General features: G+C 45.1%; 7 protein-coding genes across 7 annotated transcripts; 3 read left to right on the forward strand and 4 right to left on the reverse strand.

The window, feature by feature from the left end:
- Positions 1 to 219: 219 nt before the first annotated feature.
- M430DRAFT_21628 (hypothetical protein) lies at positions 220 to 1,221 on the forward strand (the record flags this gene model as incomplete). Its single annotated transcript, XM_024864545.1, has 3 exons — positions 220 to 372; positions 424 to 676; positions 728 to 1,221. The coding sequence occupies 3 exons, from the start codon at positions 220 to 222 to the stop codon at positions 1,219 to 1,221; spliced, it is 900 nt and encodes a 299-aa protein (XP_024718549.1).
- Positions 1,222 to 2,504: 1,283 nt separating this feature from the next.
- M430DRAFT_144890 (hypothetical protein) lies at positions 2,505 to 4,646 on the reverse strand (the record flags this gene model as incomplete). Its single annotated transcript, XM_024862915.1, has 8 exons — positions 2,505 to 2,959; positions 3,026 to 3,202; positions 3,259 to 3,352; positions 3,407 to 3,669; positions 3,726 to 4,036; positions 4,099 to 4,169; positions 4,223 to 4,290; positions 4,348 to 4,646. The coding sequence occupies 8 exons, from the start codon at positions 4,644 to 4,646 to the stop codon at positions 2,620 to 2,622; spliced, it is 1,623 nt and encodes a 540-aa protein (XP_024718550.1). The 3' UTR covers positions 2,505 to 2,619.
- A 354-nt stretch (positions 4,647 to 5,000) lies between these two features.
- Positions 5,001 to 7,131, forward strand: M430DRAFT_68767 (hypothetical protein; the record flags this gene model as incomplete). Its single annotated transcript, XM_024869375.1, has 6 exons — positions 5,001 to 5,344; positions 5,411 to 5,457; positions 5,540 to 5,587; positions 5,640 to 6,359; positions 6,417 to 6,746; positions 6,806 to 7,131. 6 exons carry the CDS (start codon positions 5,001 to 5,003, stop codon positions 7,129 to 7,131), a joined length of 1,815 nt encoding a protein of 604 aa, XP_024718551.1.
- Positions 7,132 to 8,273: 1,142 nt separating this feature from the next.
- Positions 8,274 to 9,611, reverse strand: M430DRAFT_106514 (hypothetical protein; the record flags this gene model as incomplete). The annotated part of the gene is made up of 2 exons (XM_024861085.1): positions 8,274 to 8,989; positions 9,047 to 9,611. The coding sequence occupies 2 exons, from the start codon at positions 9,609 to 9,611 to the stop codon at positions 8,274 to 8,276; spliced, it is 1,281 nt and encodes a 426-aa protein (XP_024718552.1).
- Positions 9,612 to 10,317: 706 nt separating this feature from the next.
- On the forward strand, positions 10,318 to 11,205 carry M430DRAFT_270337 (hypothetical protein; the record flags this gene model as incomplete). Its single annotated transcript, XM_024865505.1, has 1 exon — positions 10,318 to 11,205. One exon carries the CDS (start codon positions 10,318 to 10,320, stop codon positions 10,912 to 10,914), a length of 597 nt encoding a protein of 198 aa, XP_024718553.1. The 3' UTR covers positions 10,915 to 11,205.
- Positions 11,206 to 11,713: 508 nt separating this feature from the next.
- M430DRAFT_21633 (hypothetical protein) lies at positions 11,714 to 13,999 on the reverse strand (the record flags this gene model as incomplete). Its single annotated transcript, XM_024864547.1, has 6 exons — positions 11,714 to 11,820; positions 11,878 to 11,926; positions 11,992 to 12,034; positions 12,086 to 12,159; positions 12,218 to 12,284; positions 12,822 to 13,999. The coding sequence occupies 6 exons, from the start codon at positions 13,997 to 13,999 to the stop codon at positions 11,714 to 11,716; spliced, it is 1,518 nt and encodes a 505-aa protein (XP_024718554.1).
- Positions 14,000 to 14,965: 966 nt separating this feature from the next.
- M430DRAFT_270340 (hypothetical protein) lies at positions 14,966 to 15,479 on the reverse strand (the record flags this gene model as incomplete). Its single annotated transcript, XM_024865506.1, has 2 exons — positions 15,048 to 15,479; positions 14,966 to 14,996 (listed from the first exon to the last, which is right to left on the reverse strand). The coding sequence occupies exons 1-2, from the start codon at positions 15,473 to 15,475 to the stop codon at positions 14,966 to 14,968; spliced, it is 459 nt and encodes a 152-aa protein (XP_024718555.1). The 5' UTR covers positions 15,476 to 15,479.
- Between the last annotated feature and the right edge of the window lie 4,032 nt (positions 15,480 to 19,511).

Here is a 19,511-nt window from a genome sequence, read left to right on the forward strand (position 1 = left end):
GATACGCGCCGAGTGTGGGGGCTTTTGGACCCTAGGTGCAGTATTCAAATTCAGAGCCGCATCGTAGCCTCGTAGGTATGATAGCTAGAGTTCTCAAATAACCGCGCCCCAGTGTTTCAAAAGCGGCTATCCTGTTTTCTCGCTCAGCAAAGAACCTGATTGCATTCTCTCTTGGGATATAAATTTCTCTTTCATTGGAGCAAATGCCCTTTTGGCGCAATGGCTCACAATAGCGAAAGTAGTAACAATGGTCACTATAACTCTCCTCAAGCCGCCTCATTCAACAACAACCTAAGCCGCCAAGCGGCCAAGGGCAAGCTTTGTACCGCAAGTTCACTTCTCCTTTCTCCCTTCTTCGTAACGTCAGTCATGGTTTAAAGTACGCAGGCGCTGGGTCTATCAGTGGCTTACAGTATTTATCAGTCCTTAGGTGTGCGGCTTATATCTGGAGTCGAAATTGTTGAGATAGCTTGCAAAGCCGGCTTCGACTCCCTCTTCATCGATCTCGAGCACTCCACTCTCTCACTCGAAGCCACTGGACAGATATGTCGAGCCTCAAAAATGGCAGGAATCTCGGCATTTATTCGCGTTCCTGCAGAATGCGGTGATGGTTACGTACAACGGGCACTGGGAAGCGGCGGCGACGGCATCATTGTACCGCACGTTCAGACGGTTGGTATGACTCCTAGATGCTTCGTTCCGAGCGAGTCTAATGATGTACTCATAGAAGATGTACGCACTGCTATTGCCATGGCTAAATACCCACCGCTGGGTTCCCGCTCCATTACTCCTCATCTTCTGATCTCAAGATCCGCCAAAAGTCCTCTAAGAGCGGCAGAGGTCTTGAAGGAGCATGAGGTGATCTTGATGGTAATGATCGAGACGGTGGAGGCTCTTTCAAACATTGATGCCATTGCGGCTGAACCTGGTCTGGACGTCTTGCAGATTGGTTCAATGGATATGAGTATGAGCCTGGGAATTCTGGGTCAATGGGACGACCCGTTGTATCAGGATGTTCTGATTACGGTGTCAAGGGCTGCAAAGAAACACGGGAAACTGTGGGGGATCTCTGGACTGCCTTCACGAGCAGACATATGGAACTACGCAGCGGTCGAGCTTGGAGCTAGCTTCATTGTTAGTTCATACGATGTCAACTTATTAAATCAAGCTGCTGCTGCAAACTACAAGCTCATTAGAGAGGCGGGCGGAGGCGCTAGTTAAAACAATATGTATGCCCCTATACTACTTATAGCCTTATAAGTTATAGGCTCTGAGCCCAAATGTCGACGGTACATTTCTCACTCTGAAACTCCTCCATCCCTCTTCATATATTCCACTTTCATATACTCATTCACCCATCCCCAAACCTAGCTAACGACGCCTAGGCATCTCACCATGAGCTAATCACCTGCTATAACAGCTCAAGCTCCTTTATGGCTCGTTCTAAGATCCCTGGGATGAATGTCAGCTGGGCTATTCCAAGAGCAGGATGAGAAAGAGACCTCATGCCGCGTCGCCGGAATGCGAATTGAGAGTCGTCAGTTATGTGCTAGACCGCTCGATCTATTAGAGATGATTCCGCGCTTGTAGGAAGATTTTCGAAGTTCTTCTTGATTGATTGATTGATTGTTGAGTCCGTCGATGCGGTACCTAGGGAATTGCATTTAATACCCCGCCCTGCCTGGCGGCTGCCACGTCTCTCATCCGTATCCTACTCCTCAGTTCTGCCGCCTGCGCTCCGACAAGACGAGAAAAAGAGATCTGCTTCTCGTAAAATCGTCCCGAAGATCTAGGGCGACGCTGTTCCTTGTGCCTAGTAGTCCTCTAACCACGACAATCCTCTCTACAGTCCGATTGCTAAGCTCGGCCTTGTAGTCTATAAGTAGACGTATGGAACTCGCGCCATTAGTACTCCCTAGGATGGCATAAAAGCCGTCGTCTTCCTTAGTATATACAAGATAACTAGTCGAAGGATCCTCAACAAGGCTAGTCGATCTTCTGGCGGCATACCATATAGCCCTTCGGGCAGAAAGGTTGATGACAGCGGTCCTTGCTATAATCCGAAGACTCGAGGGGTCGAAGGTAGGGAATATATCTCCGGCCAAGACCTAGGACTGCCATACGGCCTTGGAAGGCCAAAGTCGCTAGGCTCTGGGTTCAAGCCGCATGCTTTGGAACTCAACCGGTTAAAGAAATCATACTCCTTTACTGCAAAGGAGTATAGGAGGAGTTCTTGTACCAATATAGTGTTTGGTCGACGGCTTTGTTATTACCGATCTTGTCGGCCATGGGCCGGAGGATCCGACCTTGCGCGCTCATAGTGATAATAGTGATAATAGTGATAATAATGATAATAACGAGTCTATCTCGTACGTATCTTGGGCATCTATAGTGTTAGAGGGGCGGTGGACGGACGGAGCCCGTATTGATTTGATGTACGGACGGTGCCAGGCAGGTTAAGCGGGCCCGGTTAATGTCGCGGCTAGGGGTGGCGAGAGCGAAAGCGCGGCGTTATTTAGTAGTATAGTACTATCTATAGTGCTAACTCATAGTCTTCAGTCCAACCTCAATATCACCATCTTATACACTATCTACACATGTTCAGTATCTCAGCTTTCCTTACATTCGTGCTAATGTTTTTGAGGCAGGGTTTCCTTTCACATCCTTCATCTGGACAACCTCCAGACAGAAGCCTAGGACATCACGGGTATCTCGGGGATCAATAATGCCATCGTCGAGCAGATGCGCCGACGTCCAATAGGCCCCTGAATCTCGCTGAACACTCTCGCGGAACTTTTGAACACGTGCCTGGAGCTTTGCCTCGTCCAGCGTGGCACCAGACTTCTTGGCTGAAGCGCGCGTAATTTCCTGCATCACTCCAGAGAGCTGGTCTGGTCCCATAACGGAACAACGACCTGTGATCCAGGTGAAGAGAAATCGCGGCTTATACGCTCGGCCGCTGTTACGAATTAGCCCGGGAATGCTCTATACTTGGTATTCAAGGGAGATTCCTGGCCAGGCTTACCACATAGCATAATTCCCAGCACCGTACGACGCACCGCAGATGATACTGATATGCGGAACAGTGCTGGTGGAAAGAGCACTGATTAGCTGTGCCCCTAGCTTGATGAGGCCGGCTTGTTCAGTTTGGAGGCCAACCATAAATCCGGAAACGTTGTGAAGGAAGACGATTGGGATATTCCTAAGAAAGCCGACAGACGTTAGAGAAGAATATGTAACGCTGGACAGAATGCCTACCCTTGGTTGCATAATCGAATGAACTGCGTGGTCTTGTTTGCTTCGTGGGGATTGATCACCGATTGTTGATTTGCGATAATCCCACATATACTTCCTATTAGTTCGGATTAACGTGATTCTCCACGTTTTGGAGCAAGATGAAGCGCACCATGAATATACGCCCACGCTGTCAGCATATTCGTTCCATATGCAGGTTTGAAAATCTCAACTCGCCCACCATCCACTATCCTTAACACCACTTCCATCATGTTCAATGGTTGTCGAATATCGGGATTCACAAATGACAACAGGTCCTCTGCAGGGTACTTTGGTGGGGTTACTTGGCGCGGCATAGCACGTTGCCCATACAAAGGGGACCTTGCAGCAGCCGTAGTTAACACCCAGGTTCGAGCTTTATTGATGGCATCGAATCTGCGCCCCAGAGTTAATACCTTTCTCAAGACTCCCGAATAGGTCACTTCACTCACTCATCCGAGGCCAATTGATCTGCAAGTCCAGTCGTCTTCGCATGCATCGCAGCCCCTCCTAGCTCCTCTGCTTCACATATTTCACCAGTTGCCATCTTCACCAACGGAGGTCCACCCAGGAAAACTTGCGCTTGGTCTTTCACGAAAATCGTATAATCTGAGAGTGCCGGATGATAGGCACCTCCAGCGGTGGATGATCCAAATACGACGGCACATGAGGATAATCCTAGGCTGGAACGGACTGCCAAATCCCTAAATATCTGGCCCCCGGGGTGAAATACGCGGAATTGATATGGAAGGAAGACGCCTGCCTGGGGGGTTTTGTCAGTAATGCTAAAGGATACCCCCAGAAAACAAACGGGGGGCTACGTACCGATTGGACAAGAGCGATAATTGGAAGCCCGTTTTCTGTAGCAATTTCGGTGATTCTATTTTGTTTTCGTACTTGAAAGCAAATCGTCAACTTCCACGTGATCAATACAGGAATGGGTTACTACCTGTGTATTCATTCCATGCCCCTCCACTGATGGATGGAATGTGTGCAAATATCATGCAGCAGACACCACTTCAGAAGATCAGCTTAGTGCATGACCAAGTTTTGTGCAGTGTGCGAGATGCTCACCATACCATCCCAATACCAGCTACTACGCTTGCTGACGCTGTGGAATCTTCAAGTTGGTGACCGGCAAATGGCGCGAGCTCAAGGAACGGCGAGTCTTCGTCAAGGAGCAGAGCGACTCTATCTCTTGCAAGTAACTGCCCTCGCCCAACATGGCTTTTCTGCGCCGTTTCAGAGCCCTGAGAGCTTGCTGTGGCTAGAGCTTTGCCATGATCGGCGAGGATTTTATCCCACTGATTGCGCAAATCTGCGGCATGCGGCAAGTTCAGGTTGATGGCAGAGGTATGCTCAGGAAAAGACATGAAATCCAGGGATATGGAAGCCATGAGGAGAGACGTGGTGGAATTAGGGTGCACTCAGGTCACTTGTTTGGATAATCTTATCGTATCCCACTACATACAATACCAGCTGGAAACTATTCTGGGGAATGTTAAAACACCCGCGTGCCGTCCTGGGGTGAAGCTGGGGGGATGGGTGAGCCCGCGGACGGAACACGGTCCGGTACTGGCTACCGTCTGGATCCGTACGGAAACGAGCCGGGCCAGCAACAAACAGCGGGGAATAAAAATATTGGGCAGAAAAAGGATGGAAATAATCCAAAGAGAGTCACGGTTTATGTCTCGAAAGTTGAATTTATTTCTCAATATACGGCCAAAATGACAGTGCACCGCGCAAAGCAGATTTTGTCGCATCTCAGTACTCCGCGTTCAAATTCAAATGAACCCTCATCAACATCACCCTCAACAAGCGAGCTATCTATACTCTCAGGTCCAAAAGATGTGCCTCTCTGGGAGATACCATTTGGTAAATTGTTGGACCAGCGAGTTGCTCTAGATGGTGGAAATCGTGATTGTTGCGTCTCACCGGCGACGAACGGCCGCTGGACATATGCGCAGTTACAGGAACGGAGTAGACATCTTGCACGCGGTCTGATGGCGTTGGGAATACAAAAAGGGGATCATATCGGTATATTGGCGGGCAATTGTGAGCGTTATGTAGAGTGAGATTACCCTAGCCAGTGGATGGTTCAGTACTGTGGACTCGCTGACTTATTTCTCACACTTAGACTTTTCTGTGCTTGTGGAAGGCTCGGTGCTGTTCTGGTTGTCCTAAGTATGTTACCAATGAGCTGTGTCTATACGTTACTTCTTCTCGATCGAGTCCTCAGGAGTTCGAGGCTGACAGCATCTCCTAGATTGCACATACACGGTGCCCGAGGCCGAAAGAGCACTTGCTTTTGCTGGTAAGTTGCAACTTAGAGCTCGCTCCGCTTGGATAGTTACTGAAATCTCTAGACTGCAAGATTCTGTTCACTTCATACACAATCGGAAAAAATAATAATGCAGCACTCATTAATAGTCTTCACTCCAGGCTGACGTCCGGATCGTGTAACATTACTGCTGATCAGAAATTGATATTAAGGCACATCTGCTTAATTCGAGAGCCTAAGAGCGAAGATGTCACATCCCCGTTATCTGGATTAATCTCGTATGAGGAAATCTTAAAGATGGCATCAACAATACCCGAGACAAAACTTTCAGCCATAGAAGCAACAGTGAGCTGTCACGATGTTTTCAATATACAGTTTACGAGCGGGACAACGGGCGCTCCCAAAGCTGCCATGCTCACACATCACAACATCATAAACAATGGACAGGCCATAGGGGATCGCATGAGACTGACCCAAGAGGATATTCTGTGCTGCCCCCCGCCGCTGTTTCATTGCTTTGGTCTTGTCCTTGGACTGCTTGCTTGCATCACGCATGGATCGAGTATCGTATTCCCCAGTCCAACATTCAGCCCAGCAGCAACGCTACAAGCCATAACTCAGGAGAATTGCACAGCAGTTCATGGTGTGCCAGCAATGTTCGCAGCTGAATTGCAACTGGCGCGGCCATCTGATTTTGGATCCACGAGACTGCGAACGGGTATCGCTGCCGGGTCACCTGTCCCGCCCGCGCTGATGAAAGATATCCAGCAGATTTTCCGCATGAATGGACTCACGAATACCTACGGTATGCAAACCCCTGAACTCTTTCTTTCCGCGCAAATTTCTGAGTCTTGAAATCCAGGCATGACGGAGACATCGCCGGCGAGCTTCATGACCTCCATAACGGATCCGGTGGAGACACGATTGAACACGGTGGGAACCATATTACCTCATGTTAGCGCGAAGGTCATCGACGAGAACGGAAACATCGTGAAGAGAGGAGTGCCTGGCGAGCTCTGCGTCGCGGGTTACCTGTTATGCAAGGGCTACTACCGGGATGAAGAAAACACAAAGGCGGCAATGCGGCGAGATGAGAATGGGGTGCTCTGGATGCATACTGGAGATCAGGTCACTATCGACACCGATGGATACTGTCGGGTGACAGGACGCATAAAGGACATTATCATCAGAGGTTTGTCTTCCACATAAGTTTCCTATAACGAAACTGAGACGAGGCTGATATCATTGCAGGTGGGGAGAATATTGCTCCACAGGAGATCGAGAACCATTTGCTAGAACATCCCTCAATTATTCAAGCCAGCGTGATTGGCGTCCAGCACGGCCGACTCGGCGAAGTAGTCGGAGCCTTCCTCGCACATCATCCTGAGAAGCCCCGACCAACGCTCGACGACATCCGCAGCCATGTGAGAGCAAAATTGGGAGCACATAAAGCCCCAGAGCATGTTTTCTGGCTTGGCGATGACGGAGTTGTGGATGCTCTGCCGGTGACAGGCAGCGGAAAGGTCAGGAAAGACCAGCTGAGAAACATAGCCAATGCTTTGGTAAAGGAGACTTGATTCTAGATAGAGAGAAAGGATATATATAGAGTAATCTAGTAGAATTAAAAAGGAGGGTAGCTAACTACCTACTTTATATACAAAAAAAAGGGAAGTACTAGATACGGGGAGAGGCGTGATATCCTCTAAATAAGGATATATATACCTAAGATCCTGGATATCTAATACTTTTAACAGAGGCTATTGAATAAAAGGGTATCGTATTAGAGTAAGGGTTAACTACCACTGTTTTATGAGACAGGGATTAGTTAGTGATTAGGGGAACATGATCCGTATCCCGGTAGGTGATTCCCCAGCTCGACAATTGCTTCTTCTGGCTTTAAAGGCCTGTCCTGGAAGAATTGTCTCATTGTCTCATCTACTCTATATAAGCATCAAGCATCAAGTAGCTCACTAATGTGAAATAATTATCTCATCAGCCCATAACCACAACTGTCAACTTGACTGTTTCGATCTTGAAGTATCTGCCAATATCTCTTGAACCGGGCTGCTACCTAGTAACCAACCTTTGGTATAATTTCCTTATACTAAAGGGCCAGGGCTTCGGCACACCTTAGAGACGTAACGAAGCTGTTGAAAGCCGCACGAGACTGACACTTTGCACAGCTTACGAACAGAAACTTGCGCGGGATCTGGTGGTCCAAAGCCGGAGAGTAAGGATCGATTATGTTTCCGAAGGACAACGACGACCACGAATGGGAGGAAAGACTGCGAGCCAAGAGAGTTGGTTCGATTGAAACATGCGAAGTGGGGCTCTCAAATGAGGGATCTGAAATAGAAGAACTCAGCCACGGCTTCCAACTACAGCTTCTAATTACGGGGTTTGATGGAGGAAGTCTGGCCGTAGCTGAGCACAGCATACGAGACGTGGCGACAGAGCTCCAAAACCTAGCAATCTGATCCTATTCTTGGATACTTTTCATTTGCTATTGCTCTATGCTCTTCCTATCATGGGTGTGCTTTGGACTCCTATCGATGTTCAACGTCCTTATGCTCCAAAGTCCCGAGCCATCGCCAAAATATAGTGCACCCGCCCAGCCTTGAGAAGGCACCTGAAATCCTTGCACGCCTGAAACCAAACCTCATACCCAGGAATATGAACCCTTCGGATTTCTCATAGCTCAACCTATACTTTGCCCTCTCTAGTCAGGGGAAGAATTGGCGGCAAGCCACGTCTCAAGCTCGGACTGAGGATAGGGAAAGACTTTGATGTTTCGGGCACCGTTTTCGATCAAAAACTGACGTCCCTCATCTTCTCCTGAGAAGACATACTGGACGGTTGGACTTTCGTGGCCAGGCGGTCCGAGTCGCAACAAACATCTCTCGGTAACCTCCTGCCATGAGTTCATTGCATGGTAGACACTGTGTGGTTTCCGCGAAATTGTACCAATCACGAGAATAGCATTTCGATACTTTCGCAGGTATAATGGGAGAGAATTCATGGTGCGGCAGCGCCAAATCAGCTCCTTCCACTCATTGCTAGGCCAGTAAACGCGCTGAATATCGGATGCTGAGAGGCTCTCGATAGCGGCATTCGGAATGCGGAGACAGATAATGACGATAGATTCGCAATTGGCGCGCCTTGTAGCATATGAAGCATGGTACACTGCCACCTGGTGGTTTGGTGTAAAGTAGAAGAGGGATCGAGTGCCACTGAAGTCGCTTGGTGGTGAGCTTAGAAGGGTGCTGATGCGATCCAAGGTACCTGCTTCGTCAAAGAGACCAGCAATGCGACCCTGATCGAGGGCCTTGAAGAGCACAGTATGTCCAGAGGCACTTGCCGAGCCCCAGATATCTGGGCCAATGCCAGGTGTATACTGTTGTTGAAAGCCGGAGACGGAACGTTGACCCTGGCTGGCTGAAGACGATGAACATGTAGCAACGTTCGGGCCACCTTGTCGTCCACCATGCCCACTTCCTCCTTGATTACCACTTCCTCCTTGATTACCACTTCCTCCTTGATTACCACCAGAATGAGTGGCAATCCGTCGCAGTTGCATATCTCGCTCACGCGACGATCTCTGAATGTCTTCGAGCCCTGCGTAGCGCATTTTGACAGTGTCGATGACCCAGTAGAGGCATGACTGTGAAAGGCGGAGATACTTAAAGCGAGGATCCATAATGGCATTCTGTACATCAACAGCAATACCAGACCCGTTCAGGCACGCTTGCCACTGCTGATCGTTGTCATCCGCAGCGTCAACCTGGTTTTCGAAGGAGCCGATGATGAAGTCTTTGAAAGTGACTACCAATCCACCATCGTCGGGATCAGTCTCGCGGCGGGGTCCCTGAGTGGGCCAGTTGATCCATCGGCTCCATAGCTCGGTAGCCTTTGCTTCAGATAGACCGACATAGACGAGAGTTTCGTATGAGATGAGGGCCACAGTATTTGGCCACAAGGGGTGGAAGGTCGTGGATCGGTCGATTGCCGGGAGTGGAGAGTCTGGAGACAGTGTCAGGAAGTTGAACGAGGGATTCATCCTCTCGCTTCTGCCACTTGTCAAACGGGAGGAAAGGACTCGATTGAAGAGCGAAGTAAGGGTCTAGAGAGACTATATATAGGTACATGAGTAGGGACCCCTTAACGGAGGGTATCATCTGACCTGGTTTTTATGTGAATATAAGCTTGGGTTGCGAGTTCAGATGTAAAAAGGGTAGAGAAAGAAGAGAGGGGAGAGAGGGAAGGAAGGCTTGAAGTGAGGATATATACCCTCTCGCTACCTAAGGTAGAGACAAACACGTGCAATCTGGAGGGTGAGTTTTCGCCGAGTAAGTCAGAACCACAAGAGAGCTGCAGCTATCAAACTGTTAGGTCAAACAAAACACTCTAAAGAAGACAAACTAAGGTCTAAGAAAGAACCTTGTGAAAGAAGAACGATTGGACGCCAATTCACTACGAGGGCAGACTCGACTGTGCCTCACTCTCGGAACCGAAGAATAAATTGAATGGATAGATCTCACAACCCTGTGAAGTAGTCCTAATTAGGCATTGAACTTGCGTCATAAGTTGGTTAATTGAAAGGTACCTTATTGTCCATGATTTCCATTTAGACCGCCTATATTTGAAGAATGACTCAACTCCCAGAAGAACCTCTATATATCGATCTATCCTGCTATGATTCTAATCACAGACCAACAAAATATAATATCCAACTAATCAGGGAGACGATTACCTGATAAGACGCAATGAAGCGACAAAAGAAGAACTCTGCAAGCTCGTATACAACTCAGCATGAGAATCCAACCAACAGCGACGGACCCCTCTTCTTCTACATGCCAGATACCATACACGGCGAGTTCTGCCAGTGGTTCCCCTCCACTTTCACCATGAGCAAGACCCAGATATCCTCACTAATCGGCGACGCCATACGCGACGCCGACGCCGAGGATAGCATCACTTTCACCTGCGCCGAACAGTTCATGATGTACTGCAAAGCCGGCCGATTCCACGACAAAGAGACGCAAAGACGAGTGCTCGCAACTACCTCGCCGAAGGAGCAGAAACGCCTAGGCAAGTTGACGGCAGGTTTCACAGACGCGAGCTGGGACGAGGTTAAGAGTGCGGTGGTTGTGGCTGGTACCATTGCAAAGTTCGGACAGAATCCAAAATTGAAGGGCAAGCTGCTTGCTACTGGTGATCGGTTGCTGGTGGAGGCAGCATCAAGGGATAGGGTATGGGGTATTGGATATACGGCCAAGCATGCCATGTCGTATCGGCAGCATTGGGGGGAGAATAGGTTGGGGAAGGCACTTATGGAGGCTAGAGAGCATCTGCGGCAGTAAGATGCGAAGAGGGATGATAACGAGATTGAATCAACGCAGCTTCTACGGACCTGAAGTTGTATGTTACCACGAGGCTGCGGCCGTTGAAAACACGAAACGGGACTTTAAAAGGAGGAGATCATGGACATTCTGATCAACGATCAATCACGCAGAGGGAATGTGGGTTGTCCAGATGTCAAACGGGAGAAAGGACTCGATTAAAGAGTGAAAGTAAGGGTCTAGAGGCTCTGTATATACATGAAAAGGTGGCAAATTGGTATAACGGATCTTCGGTAATAGAACCCTTTTACCGGGTGGCAATTGCTCAAAATATGGGTCCCTATTAAGCCTGTTCTATATGCGACACCAGACGTAGACAGACAATAGACAGACAATAGACGGATGTCTGCTAACATGTTTGTTTGTCTTGGGTTTCAATGGGTAAAGTGTGACTGATGCGGAGCGACGCGAAGCACTCAAGTTGCATCCCCCGGATCTAACCTCTACTTATGTTCGGTACGTATCCATCCATAATTCCTCCATTCATAGCCTCCGCTGATGTGCTATCAAATATGAATCGTCAGAGTTGATATGGACAGACGAGGTAATCAGTAAGTGCATCATGAAGAACGGGTGGAGCCAACACTTACTGGGCCATCAAGCAGTTGTATGATGCTTCATCACTGCACAGTTTGTACTTGGCACCAGCAGGTCGTCAGTAAGCGCACTTACGAGAGAGCATTGAGTCAGATCAACAAGATGCATCATGCATGTACTTACCATGCGAGGGATCAGAGCGTCTCCAGTCCATGGCTATGTATTAAGCAAAGTCGAGACATTTGGCAAATGCAGCTCCAGGAATATGGAATAAGCACGTAAGTGTTGAGTAGTTGTCATTCGTGTAGTCAATTGTTCTAGTCTGCAAGTCTGCAAGTCTGCAAGTCTGCAAATGCAACCGGATGAGCAGCCGGACTTAGTACTGACGTTCTCGGTCGTCAAGCAGTGGCTTGTATGGCCAATCGCCGTAACAATCCTAAATAGGCAGTCAGCAGAGTCATATTTGAGGAAGACTGGTGACAGCAAGGCAAATATACTCACCATACGAAATATTGAAGCGCCATACGTTGGTATGCTTGATGTCCTAACCCTGATAGTATGTGTAATTCAGAGAACAGGAGAGGTCAGAACTTACATATCGAGGGCATGAGGGGAGACATCGCGACTCCTGTTGGCTCTCCAGACATCCGGAGATGTGACTCTCTGGAGCTGAAGGTTCGTAGCCGGCACCAAGTACGGGTAGGAGTCGACTTCGCCGACCGCCTACCTGGGCAGAGCGACAAGTCGCCGTGCCGTCATCGGTAGACCCAGGGAATCGAGCTCCCTGGTGCCCTCTAGACTCATGTCAGCCAAGGGGGAACTAGGGAGAAGAACTACCTTGGTCCTTGGATCCTCCGACCGAGGGGAGTGTCAGCTCCCCGCGGCCAAAGGATCACATATAGTTTCAAGGTAAGGTAAAGAATTGCGAGGAGTTCGGCAATAATGGCAATTGCCGAAGAAGAGGATTGGAAAATGATGTGCAGCATTTTATTACGAGTAGAGAGAAAAGAAGAAGAGAAGGAAACTCGCGAGGGAAATGCCTTTTAACTTATACGAATTCGCGTGGAGGGGGGAGGACGTTCCACGTTCGACGAGGGAAACCAGATCTAAACTGCAACGACTACTCGAATGGGGAAGCTACAACAGCAGCTTACAGTTATCAAACACTTGCGCTTTTCAGTTGCCACTTGTCATTCGAATCTGAAATTGATCTCCCCCTTATTGAGGCATGTAGTTCCATCCCTGAGTAGTCTTGTGACAGTCGTCAAGACTCGTTGAAACTTCGTGTTCAACTGGTACAAGTACAATCGCGCCCACTTCCAGGACCATACATGTACGGATATGTCTGACCACATCCAAATATCCAACAAGCAGAATCAATCTTTCTCATAAATTGCGCCCGCCTTGAGCCGCTCTCTCTTAACAGGTCGTTCCTTTCCTCGTGATTCAGAGCAGGAACGGCTTGGAGGTCTTCGCCTGGAGCAAGTCCCTCAAATCTGTCCCGAGGTGACTCGTAAGATAGTCTCTCTGCCAGTCGAGCAATGAGAAGGGGTCGACGACGCCCAACGACAGGGGGCAAGTCAGATTCAAGAGGAGACAATCCGGTACCAAGATCTTGCCATTTTGTAATCAACAACGCATCTCCTTGTCCTGCGAAGCGTTCCAAACTGAAATGAAACTCGGTTGGACAGTAATCACACTGACAACTCATGATATCTTCTTGACGACCTCCCGAGACCGTTTCAAGGGCTTCAAACCTTAGAAATAGGCGCTCCGCGACGGCTCTATTATCAAGTGACCATTTATATGTATGAGGGCATTTCACCAGATTTCTATCTAACAGGTACGTCCGACTTGGCCCTTTGGGTGGTATAAGGTATGCTGTCTGCACGCGCATAAGGAGCCTCTCGCCCACGATCTTTGGCGTGGCAATGACTTGCTTGACCTGAGCACCGTCCAGAACAGCCGCACTTCGGTATGCAAGGAATCTCAACAGCTTGTCGCAATCCTTTCCTTGACGATATTGCTTCATGACCATCCGAAACACCGTGAAGCTAAAATTTGGATGAATAAATGTGTGTCCTCTGTGATCAACTTTGAAGCACTGGTCGCACTGTAAAGAAGGGCCCTTGGTTCTTGCCTCCAAATAAGCATACTCGTGTATCTTGTCCATCGGATGCAGATCTCGACAGGAATAACACTCGAGGTGCTCGGGATATGCTAGCTCCAGCACCTCCCAGGGGGGAGACCTGCGAGCTTCAGCGAGACCTTGAGCTTCATAGTAAACGCCAGCTGAACTGAGATGTCGAGGTTCGATAACAAAGTAGACGTGTCGACAAGAACGGCAGAAGGCGAGTTTGGAAGCCGGAGGAAGGAACTCGGCGATGTGGAGTATGATTCCATTAGAGAGTCTTCTAAGAGGCGAGGATTCGAGTGCATTTGGCCTGGTCTGCGCTTCAGTGCCCTTGAAGAGCTTGAGAAATGAACGACTATGATTTTTGGTCGCCATTTGGGTTCACTGTTCCAGGGTAAAATATGGTCTACTTCACAGGGGAGGGGTGCCCACAAATATACAGGCCTAGTTTACAGGATACGTATACGGTATCACTGTGATCTCATGCTACATTTCGGACCTTGGGACGATTGAGTGTTGAGCATTAGTGTACCACTCCCGAAGAACTGCTACGACCCGGTGCACTAACAGGGTGAGCAGACCAAGTGAAAAACGAAAGACCTCAAAACAGGTACGAGCAAAAAAACGAGAGAATAGTTGACTATTACCACTTAGATATCAAGAGGCTGTAATGACATGCATGATGCAACGGTAGAAGGGAAGCCAAGAGAAGAAAGAAAGGGCAAAAAAATTAAAAACATACAACAGCGGGAATTCGCTGGTGGTCACCCACCCAACTACTAATCCGCCGATCTAAGGCTTATGTATGGCAGAGCGGACGGGATGCCCAGTTGTCCTGAGTCTATGGTCGTATGTGATTGCTTTTAGGTTATTTGGATAGATGTAAGGGAGAAAGGAAAGAGATAGGAGAGGAAAGGAGAAAAGAAAAGGGTTACAATAGGGGTAAGCGACGGATCCTAACATTCGTCGCCTGGAACACGGTTAATCATCATCGCCGCTCTGCTCCGGCGCTAATCACCCTCGTCTCACTCTCTGCTTAGGATGCTCAGTCATGTTCCTACTCTCCGTCGCAGCAGCCTGCAATATCACTCATATTGCTAAAGAAAAGCATTTTCTTGGCAAGAGCAGAACCGAAGAACAAGACGCTAAGACAAGGTGAGAACGTCTCTAAGTAGGTAGAACATGACCTAAAATGAAAAGAGGTGTAAATGGAATAATTTGGACTTTCAAACCTACGACATACACCGTTTTAGACAATAGTCACATTTCTTGTTTATCACACACTGGACAAACTTTCATAGCCCTAGAGCTATTCTATGACTGGATATCTAAACCTTTCGGCTATGCTTTAACATCCTGCAATCGTTTATCCCTGAATCGTGTTAGCAAGGCCTACAAGATACAGTAACGACCAGCCACTTACTTCCATACATCCAATAACTTCCTCATCTCACTACTCATCCCAGTATACGGACCACCAAAACCAGCATGATATTCATCTCGTGCTTCCCCTATAGCAATGTCACCGCCATACTCCAAACAAAGTTGGGCACCCTCCAAGAAACCTTGAGTAATGGCGATACCTAGACCCCGCGATGGATCCGCCCCGGCGTCAAGAAGAAGTTTAACAGCAGGAGCGCTCTTTTTCTCGATAGCTATTGCACAGGCATCTCCAATATTCGCACCGTATTTCAGGAGAACCTCAGCCGCAGGGACATTACGGTAGTAGACTGCATAGTTCAGAGGAGATCCATGCTGGGTGACATCCCACTTGACCAGTTCGTTGAGACCTCCGCATGAATCATGGGCATTGACGTCCAAATGATAGGTGTTGATCAGATGAGGGATCATGGCGGCTGCGTTGTTTGAACGACCAGCATGATGGAGGGCATTGCTCTGGGAGGCTTTAGCGCCGCGGGCAACGAGATAGTCGAAGAGGTCGATGTCGCCGTAAACTGCGGCTGCATTGAGTACTGCAACAGTATTATCGCGATATACCCTATCAGCGCCTTTCAGTATTATGTTACCGCCGCGATTGATATCTAGGCCTTGGTCCAACAGCCAGTGTAGTATTTCTCGCCGGCCGATAGCATATCTAATACGTGTCAGAGTAGCTCAAATCACCCTTCGTAGATAGGACTCTAACGCCAGAACTGGGTCCTCTTCAGATTTGTAGTCCTTTCCAAAATCGGCAAGAAGCTGGAGCATGGCTACAGAGCAACCAGCTCTAATCAGTGAGACAAAGGGTATCACCTTCGGATCAGCCCCATGCTCAAGCAGACATCGCGTTCTGTCAAACAGCAGGGTCAATTACCACCGGATACAGAACCTGTTCCCCTAATTACCAACTGACCCTTGATCAATATACAGGGATCGATCCCTTACACCCTGTTTAATAGTTTATAGTGTTGTTAGGATTCAGGTACTTAGGTACCTACATACCCTGTTTATAGCGGATACAGTACCTATACATGTAAATAACAACCCCTTTTTTAAGTATATAGAACAAGGGACTACCCTTTGTTCTATTTAATTTAGTTTAATTTAATCTACTTCTAACTAACTTAAATTCGCCTATTATTACTACTTCTTTATAGTAATATATAACCTCTTTTATTTAACAGTTATAAGCCCGGGTTACTTTAATAGCTATTTAGTAACTATTATTTTAATATAAAAACACTTTTTCGACTAATTAGAGAGCTTAAATTACAAGAGCTAAAACAGTGTTAAAAGGGATTAATATCGACCCCTTTCTACTTTCCTTAAACACCTAGTTCTAAGTACTACTAATAGCTATTTAACACTACTAATAATAGTAGAATTATACCTAATTTCAACGATTTTAGCAGACTCTACTACTTAGTAGAAGTACGTTAACTACTCTTAAACAACTAGAGTTACTTCTTTTGTTTACCTTCTTTTATTACTACTTTTAGTTAACATAAAACAACTAGAAACATGCCTAGAAATATACTAGTTCTTAATAGATCTAGTAACTAGGATTACTAGATAGAAGTCATTAAATCTAAAGCGCTTAGTACTAGAGTTTAGATATATATTAACCTAGACACTATAAAAGCAGAACTCCTTGTTCTAGTAGAGCTAAGCCTCTTAGATCCTTTAGATATTAAAAGAGTCTCTAAAGATAGCTTAAGAGTTACTTACGCTATACTAATAGACAATAAGAAAGAATAATATTATATCTACTAAAGATATTACTCTAAATACTAAAGAGAGTATAAGCGCCTAGCTTAATTAGTTAGAGACATACGCTCTCTAATTACTAGATTAGTAAGGAGAGACTACGTTAAATACGTTAACGCTAAGGACATAGTATATAAGATCCTAGTAGATCTTTAGTAAAAGGTTGTACCCTCTAATAAAGTTAAACAAGATCTCTTTTTATAAGATCTAACTAACGCTAGTATCTTACTAAAAAGGGGACAGTCGGTTATAGCCTAGGTAAAACGCTTTAAGTCTACTTACCTAGCTTGTTTAGTTAATAAGATACTAGAGGTATCTAGTAATAGACTAATTAAGGCCTTTATTAACGGCTTAGAAGAAGTTAATTAATACTTTGTTAAGATAGTACGCTATAGGTTACTTAAGAAGGAGGTAATAACGTTTAAAGAGGTATTAAATAAGTTTAAACTTAACCTTAGAAGCTAGAGAGACATTAGAGTTACCTAATATAGTAATTACAGCGCCTTCTTAACTATAGAGGCTATACTTAGTAGAAGGAGTAGTAGTAGTAGCGGTAAGGGTAAGCCTAAGTACTTATATAGTAGCTACTACTACTACTATAATTACTACTATTTAATACTATCTAAGCGTCCTAATTAGTAGAAACCTTATAATAACGTCTAAAAGAAGATCGACGATTAGCTAAACGTAAATAGTAAGCTTAAGGCTTTAATTAAGTTAATTAGAAGAAAGAAAGAAGAGAATAAGTAAGGTAATAGTAATAAGAAGAATAGTAAACCTAACTAGGACAAGGATAAAGACGCCTTAGAGGTATTTACTATAGACTTTACTATAGCTACGTCTAACGCTTATTAAACTAACTTTAGCTACTTAGTTTCTATATTAACTCTAACTCTAATAGTCTAATTAGTCTAATCTCTTTCCTTTAGACCTACTTATCTACTTAAGGATAGCTTTATTCTAGACTTAAGAGTAACTATCTACGTCTATAACAATAGATTACGCTTCTACTTTATTAAGCCTACCTTACTAAGGAGTGTTTTAATAGCCGGTAAGGACTATATCTAAATTAAAGCTTTTAGAGACATTAAGATCTAACTTACTAGCCTAAAAGGGAAATTTAGTATAGAGCTAAAGAGTGTAGCCCTTGTTCCTTCCTTCTATACTAGCGTGGTTTCCTTACGTAAGATGATTTAAAAAAGAGTCTACTAGGATATAAAGGGAAACTGTCTAACTTATAAGAATAACACCTTCTGTTATACTCTTATTAAGTTTAACTAATAGGTACTTAAATATAACAGTTCTACTACTAGATCTGCCTTTCTAGTAATCTAAGATATCTCTTCTAATAGTACTCTTACTTACCTTATATCTAATTCTAAACTAGGGTTAATTAAATATAAGCTACAAACAGTAGTAACAAATGTATTAACTATCGAATTAACAGTTGTTTTAGCGGCCTTTCTAACTAACTTACACCTACTAAGAGTATGTTAGGTATATTTCTATAGAGTAAAAGAGGCAAGAGTTAATAGACAGTTGTAGTATATTTAAAGGTATATTACTACTTTAACTATAGACTAATCTCTAAACCCTCTTTCTTTTCTCTTCTTACCCTTTATTCTTATACTCCTTAATGCCTACTATTACCTTAGTTATAGTACGTAGTTACCCTATACTTAATTTCTAAGCTATTATAGTCTTACGTGTTAGTATACCTAACATAACATCTTTCCTTTTTAGCTTCTATTCTTAGAAGCTTATAGGTAGCCGTTAGATTATAGAGAGGCTAAGGCAGGCTAATACCTCTTTAGAAACAAGAATAAATACATAAGAATAAATTAGTAAGTAAATATATAACTATATAACTATATAACTAGTAGTGTTAAGAAAAAGAGAACAGTAGTAACTTTATAGCGTAGTAAAGGTACGTAGCTAAACTACGAGATTTCTATTATATATTATACTTTTAGATCTCTACTTAGTACGCCTCTTATATTTACTTTTAGTAAAGACATATTATAGTAAAGTACTAGTAAGTCGCTAGATAGTTGTAAGACCCTTAATACGTAATATAAACTGTATTACTTAGGCGTACTAGTATTCCTTACTCTTTTACTACTTTTAGAAATCCTTTATTACCCCTTACTAGAAGGTTGATAGTATACTAATAGTAGGTAGCTATAAGGATTAAACTATATTACTTATAATTGTATTTTTTAAGTAAATATAAAAAAACACCTCTTTTGTCCTTCTTTACTTAGTCTGTCCCTTATAGCGCTAAGAGGTATATAAAGACTTGTTTTTACTAGTTTGTTACTTTCTTTTCTTCTTTTTACCTTATACAAATACAATACTACTACGCCCTCCCCTTTTTACGACTCTTTTAACAAACTTTTAACGTACTTTTATTAAACTATTAATAATAATATAGTACTAACAAAGTGTTTAGTAGCTTATAAGCGATACTTAAACTAAATAGCTTTATAAGACTTATAAGGTACCCTACTAAAGTATAAGGATAACGACTATAAGTATTCCTTTTTGTTAAAGAGTAATAGCCTAATAGTATAGTAGCTATATTAGTAAAGTATGTCTATTATAAAAATCTAAAAAAAGAGTACATTTTTATAAGTATAACCCTTTTTAAGGCGACACTCTTATGTCGTAGCTTTGTTAA

This window comes from Amorphotheca resinae (genome assembly GCF_003019875.1).
Source record: "Amorphotheca resinae ATCC 22711 unplaced genomic scaffold M430scaffold_10, whole genome shotgun sequence".
Classification (NCBI taxonomy): domain Eukaryota; kingdom Fungi; phylum Ascomycota; class Leotiomycetes; order Helotiales; family Amorphothecaceae; genus Amorphotheca; species Amorphotheca resinae.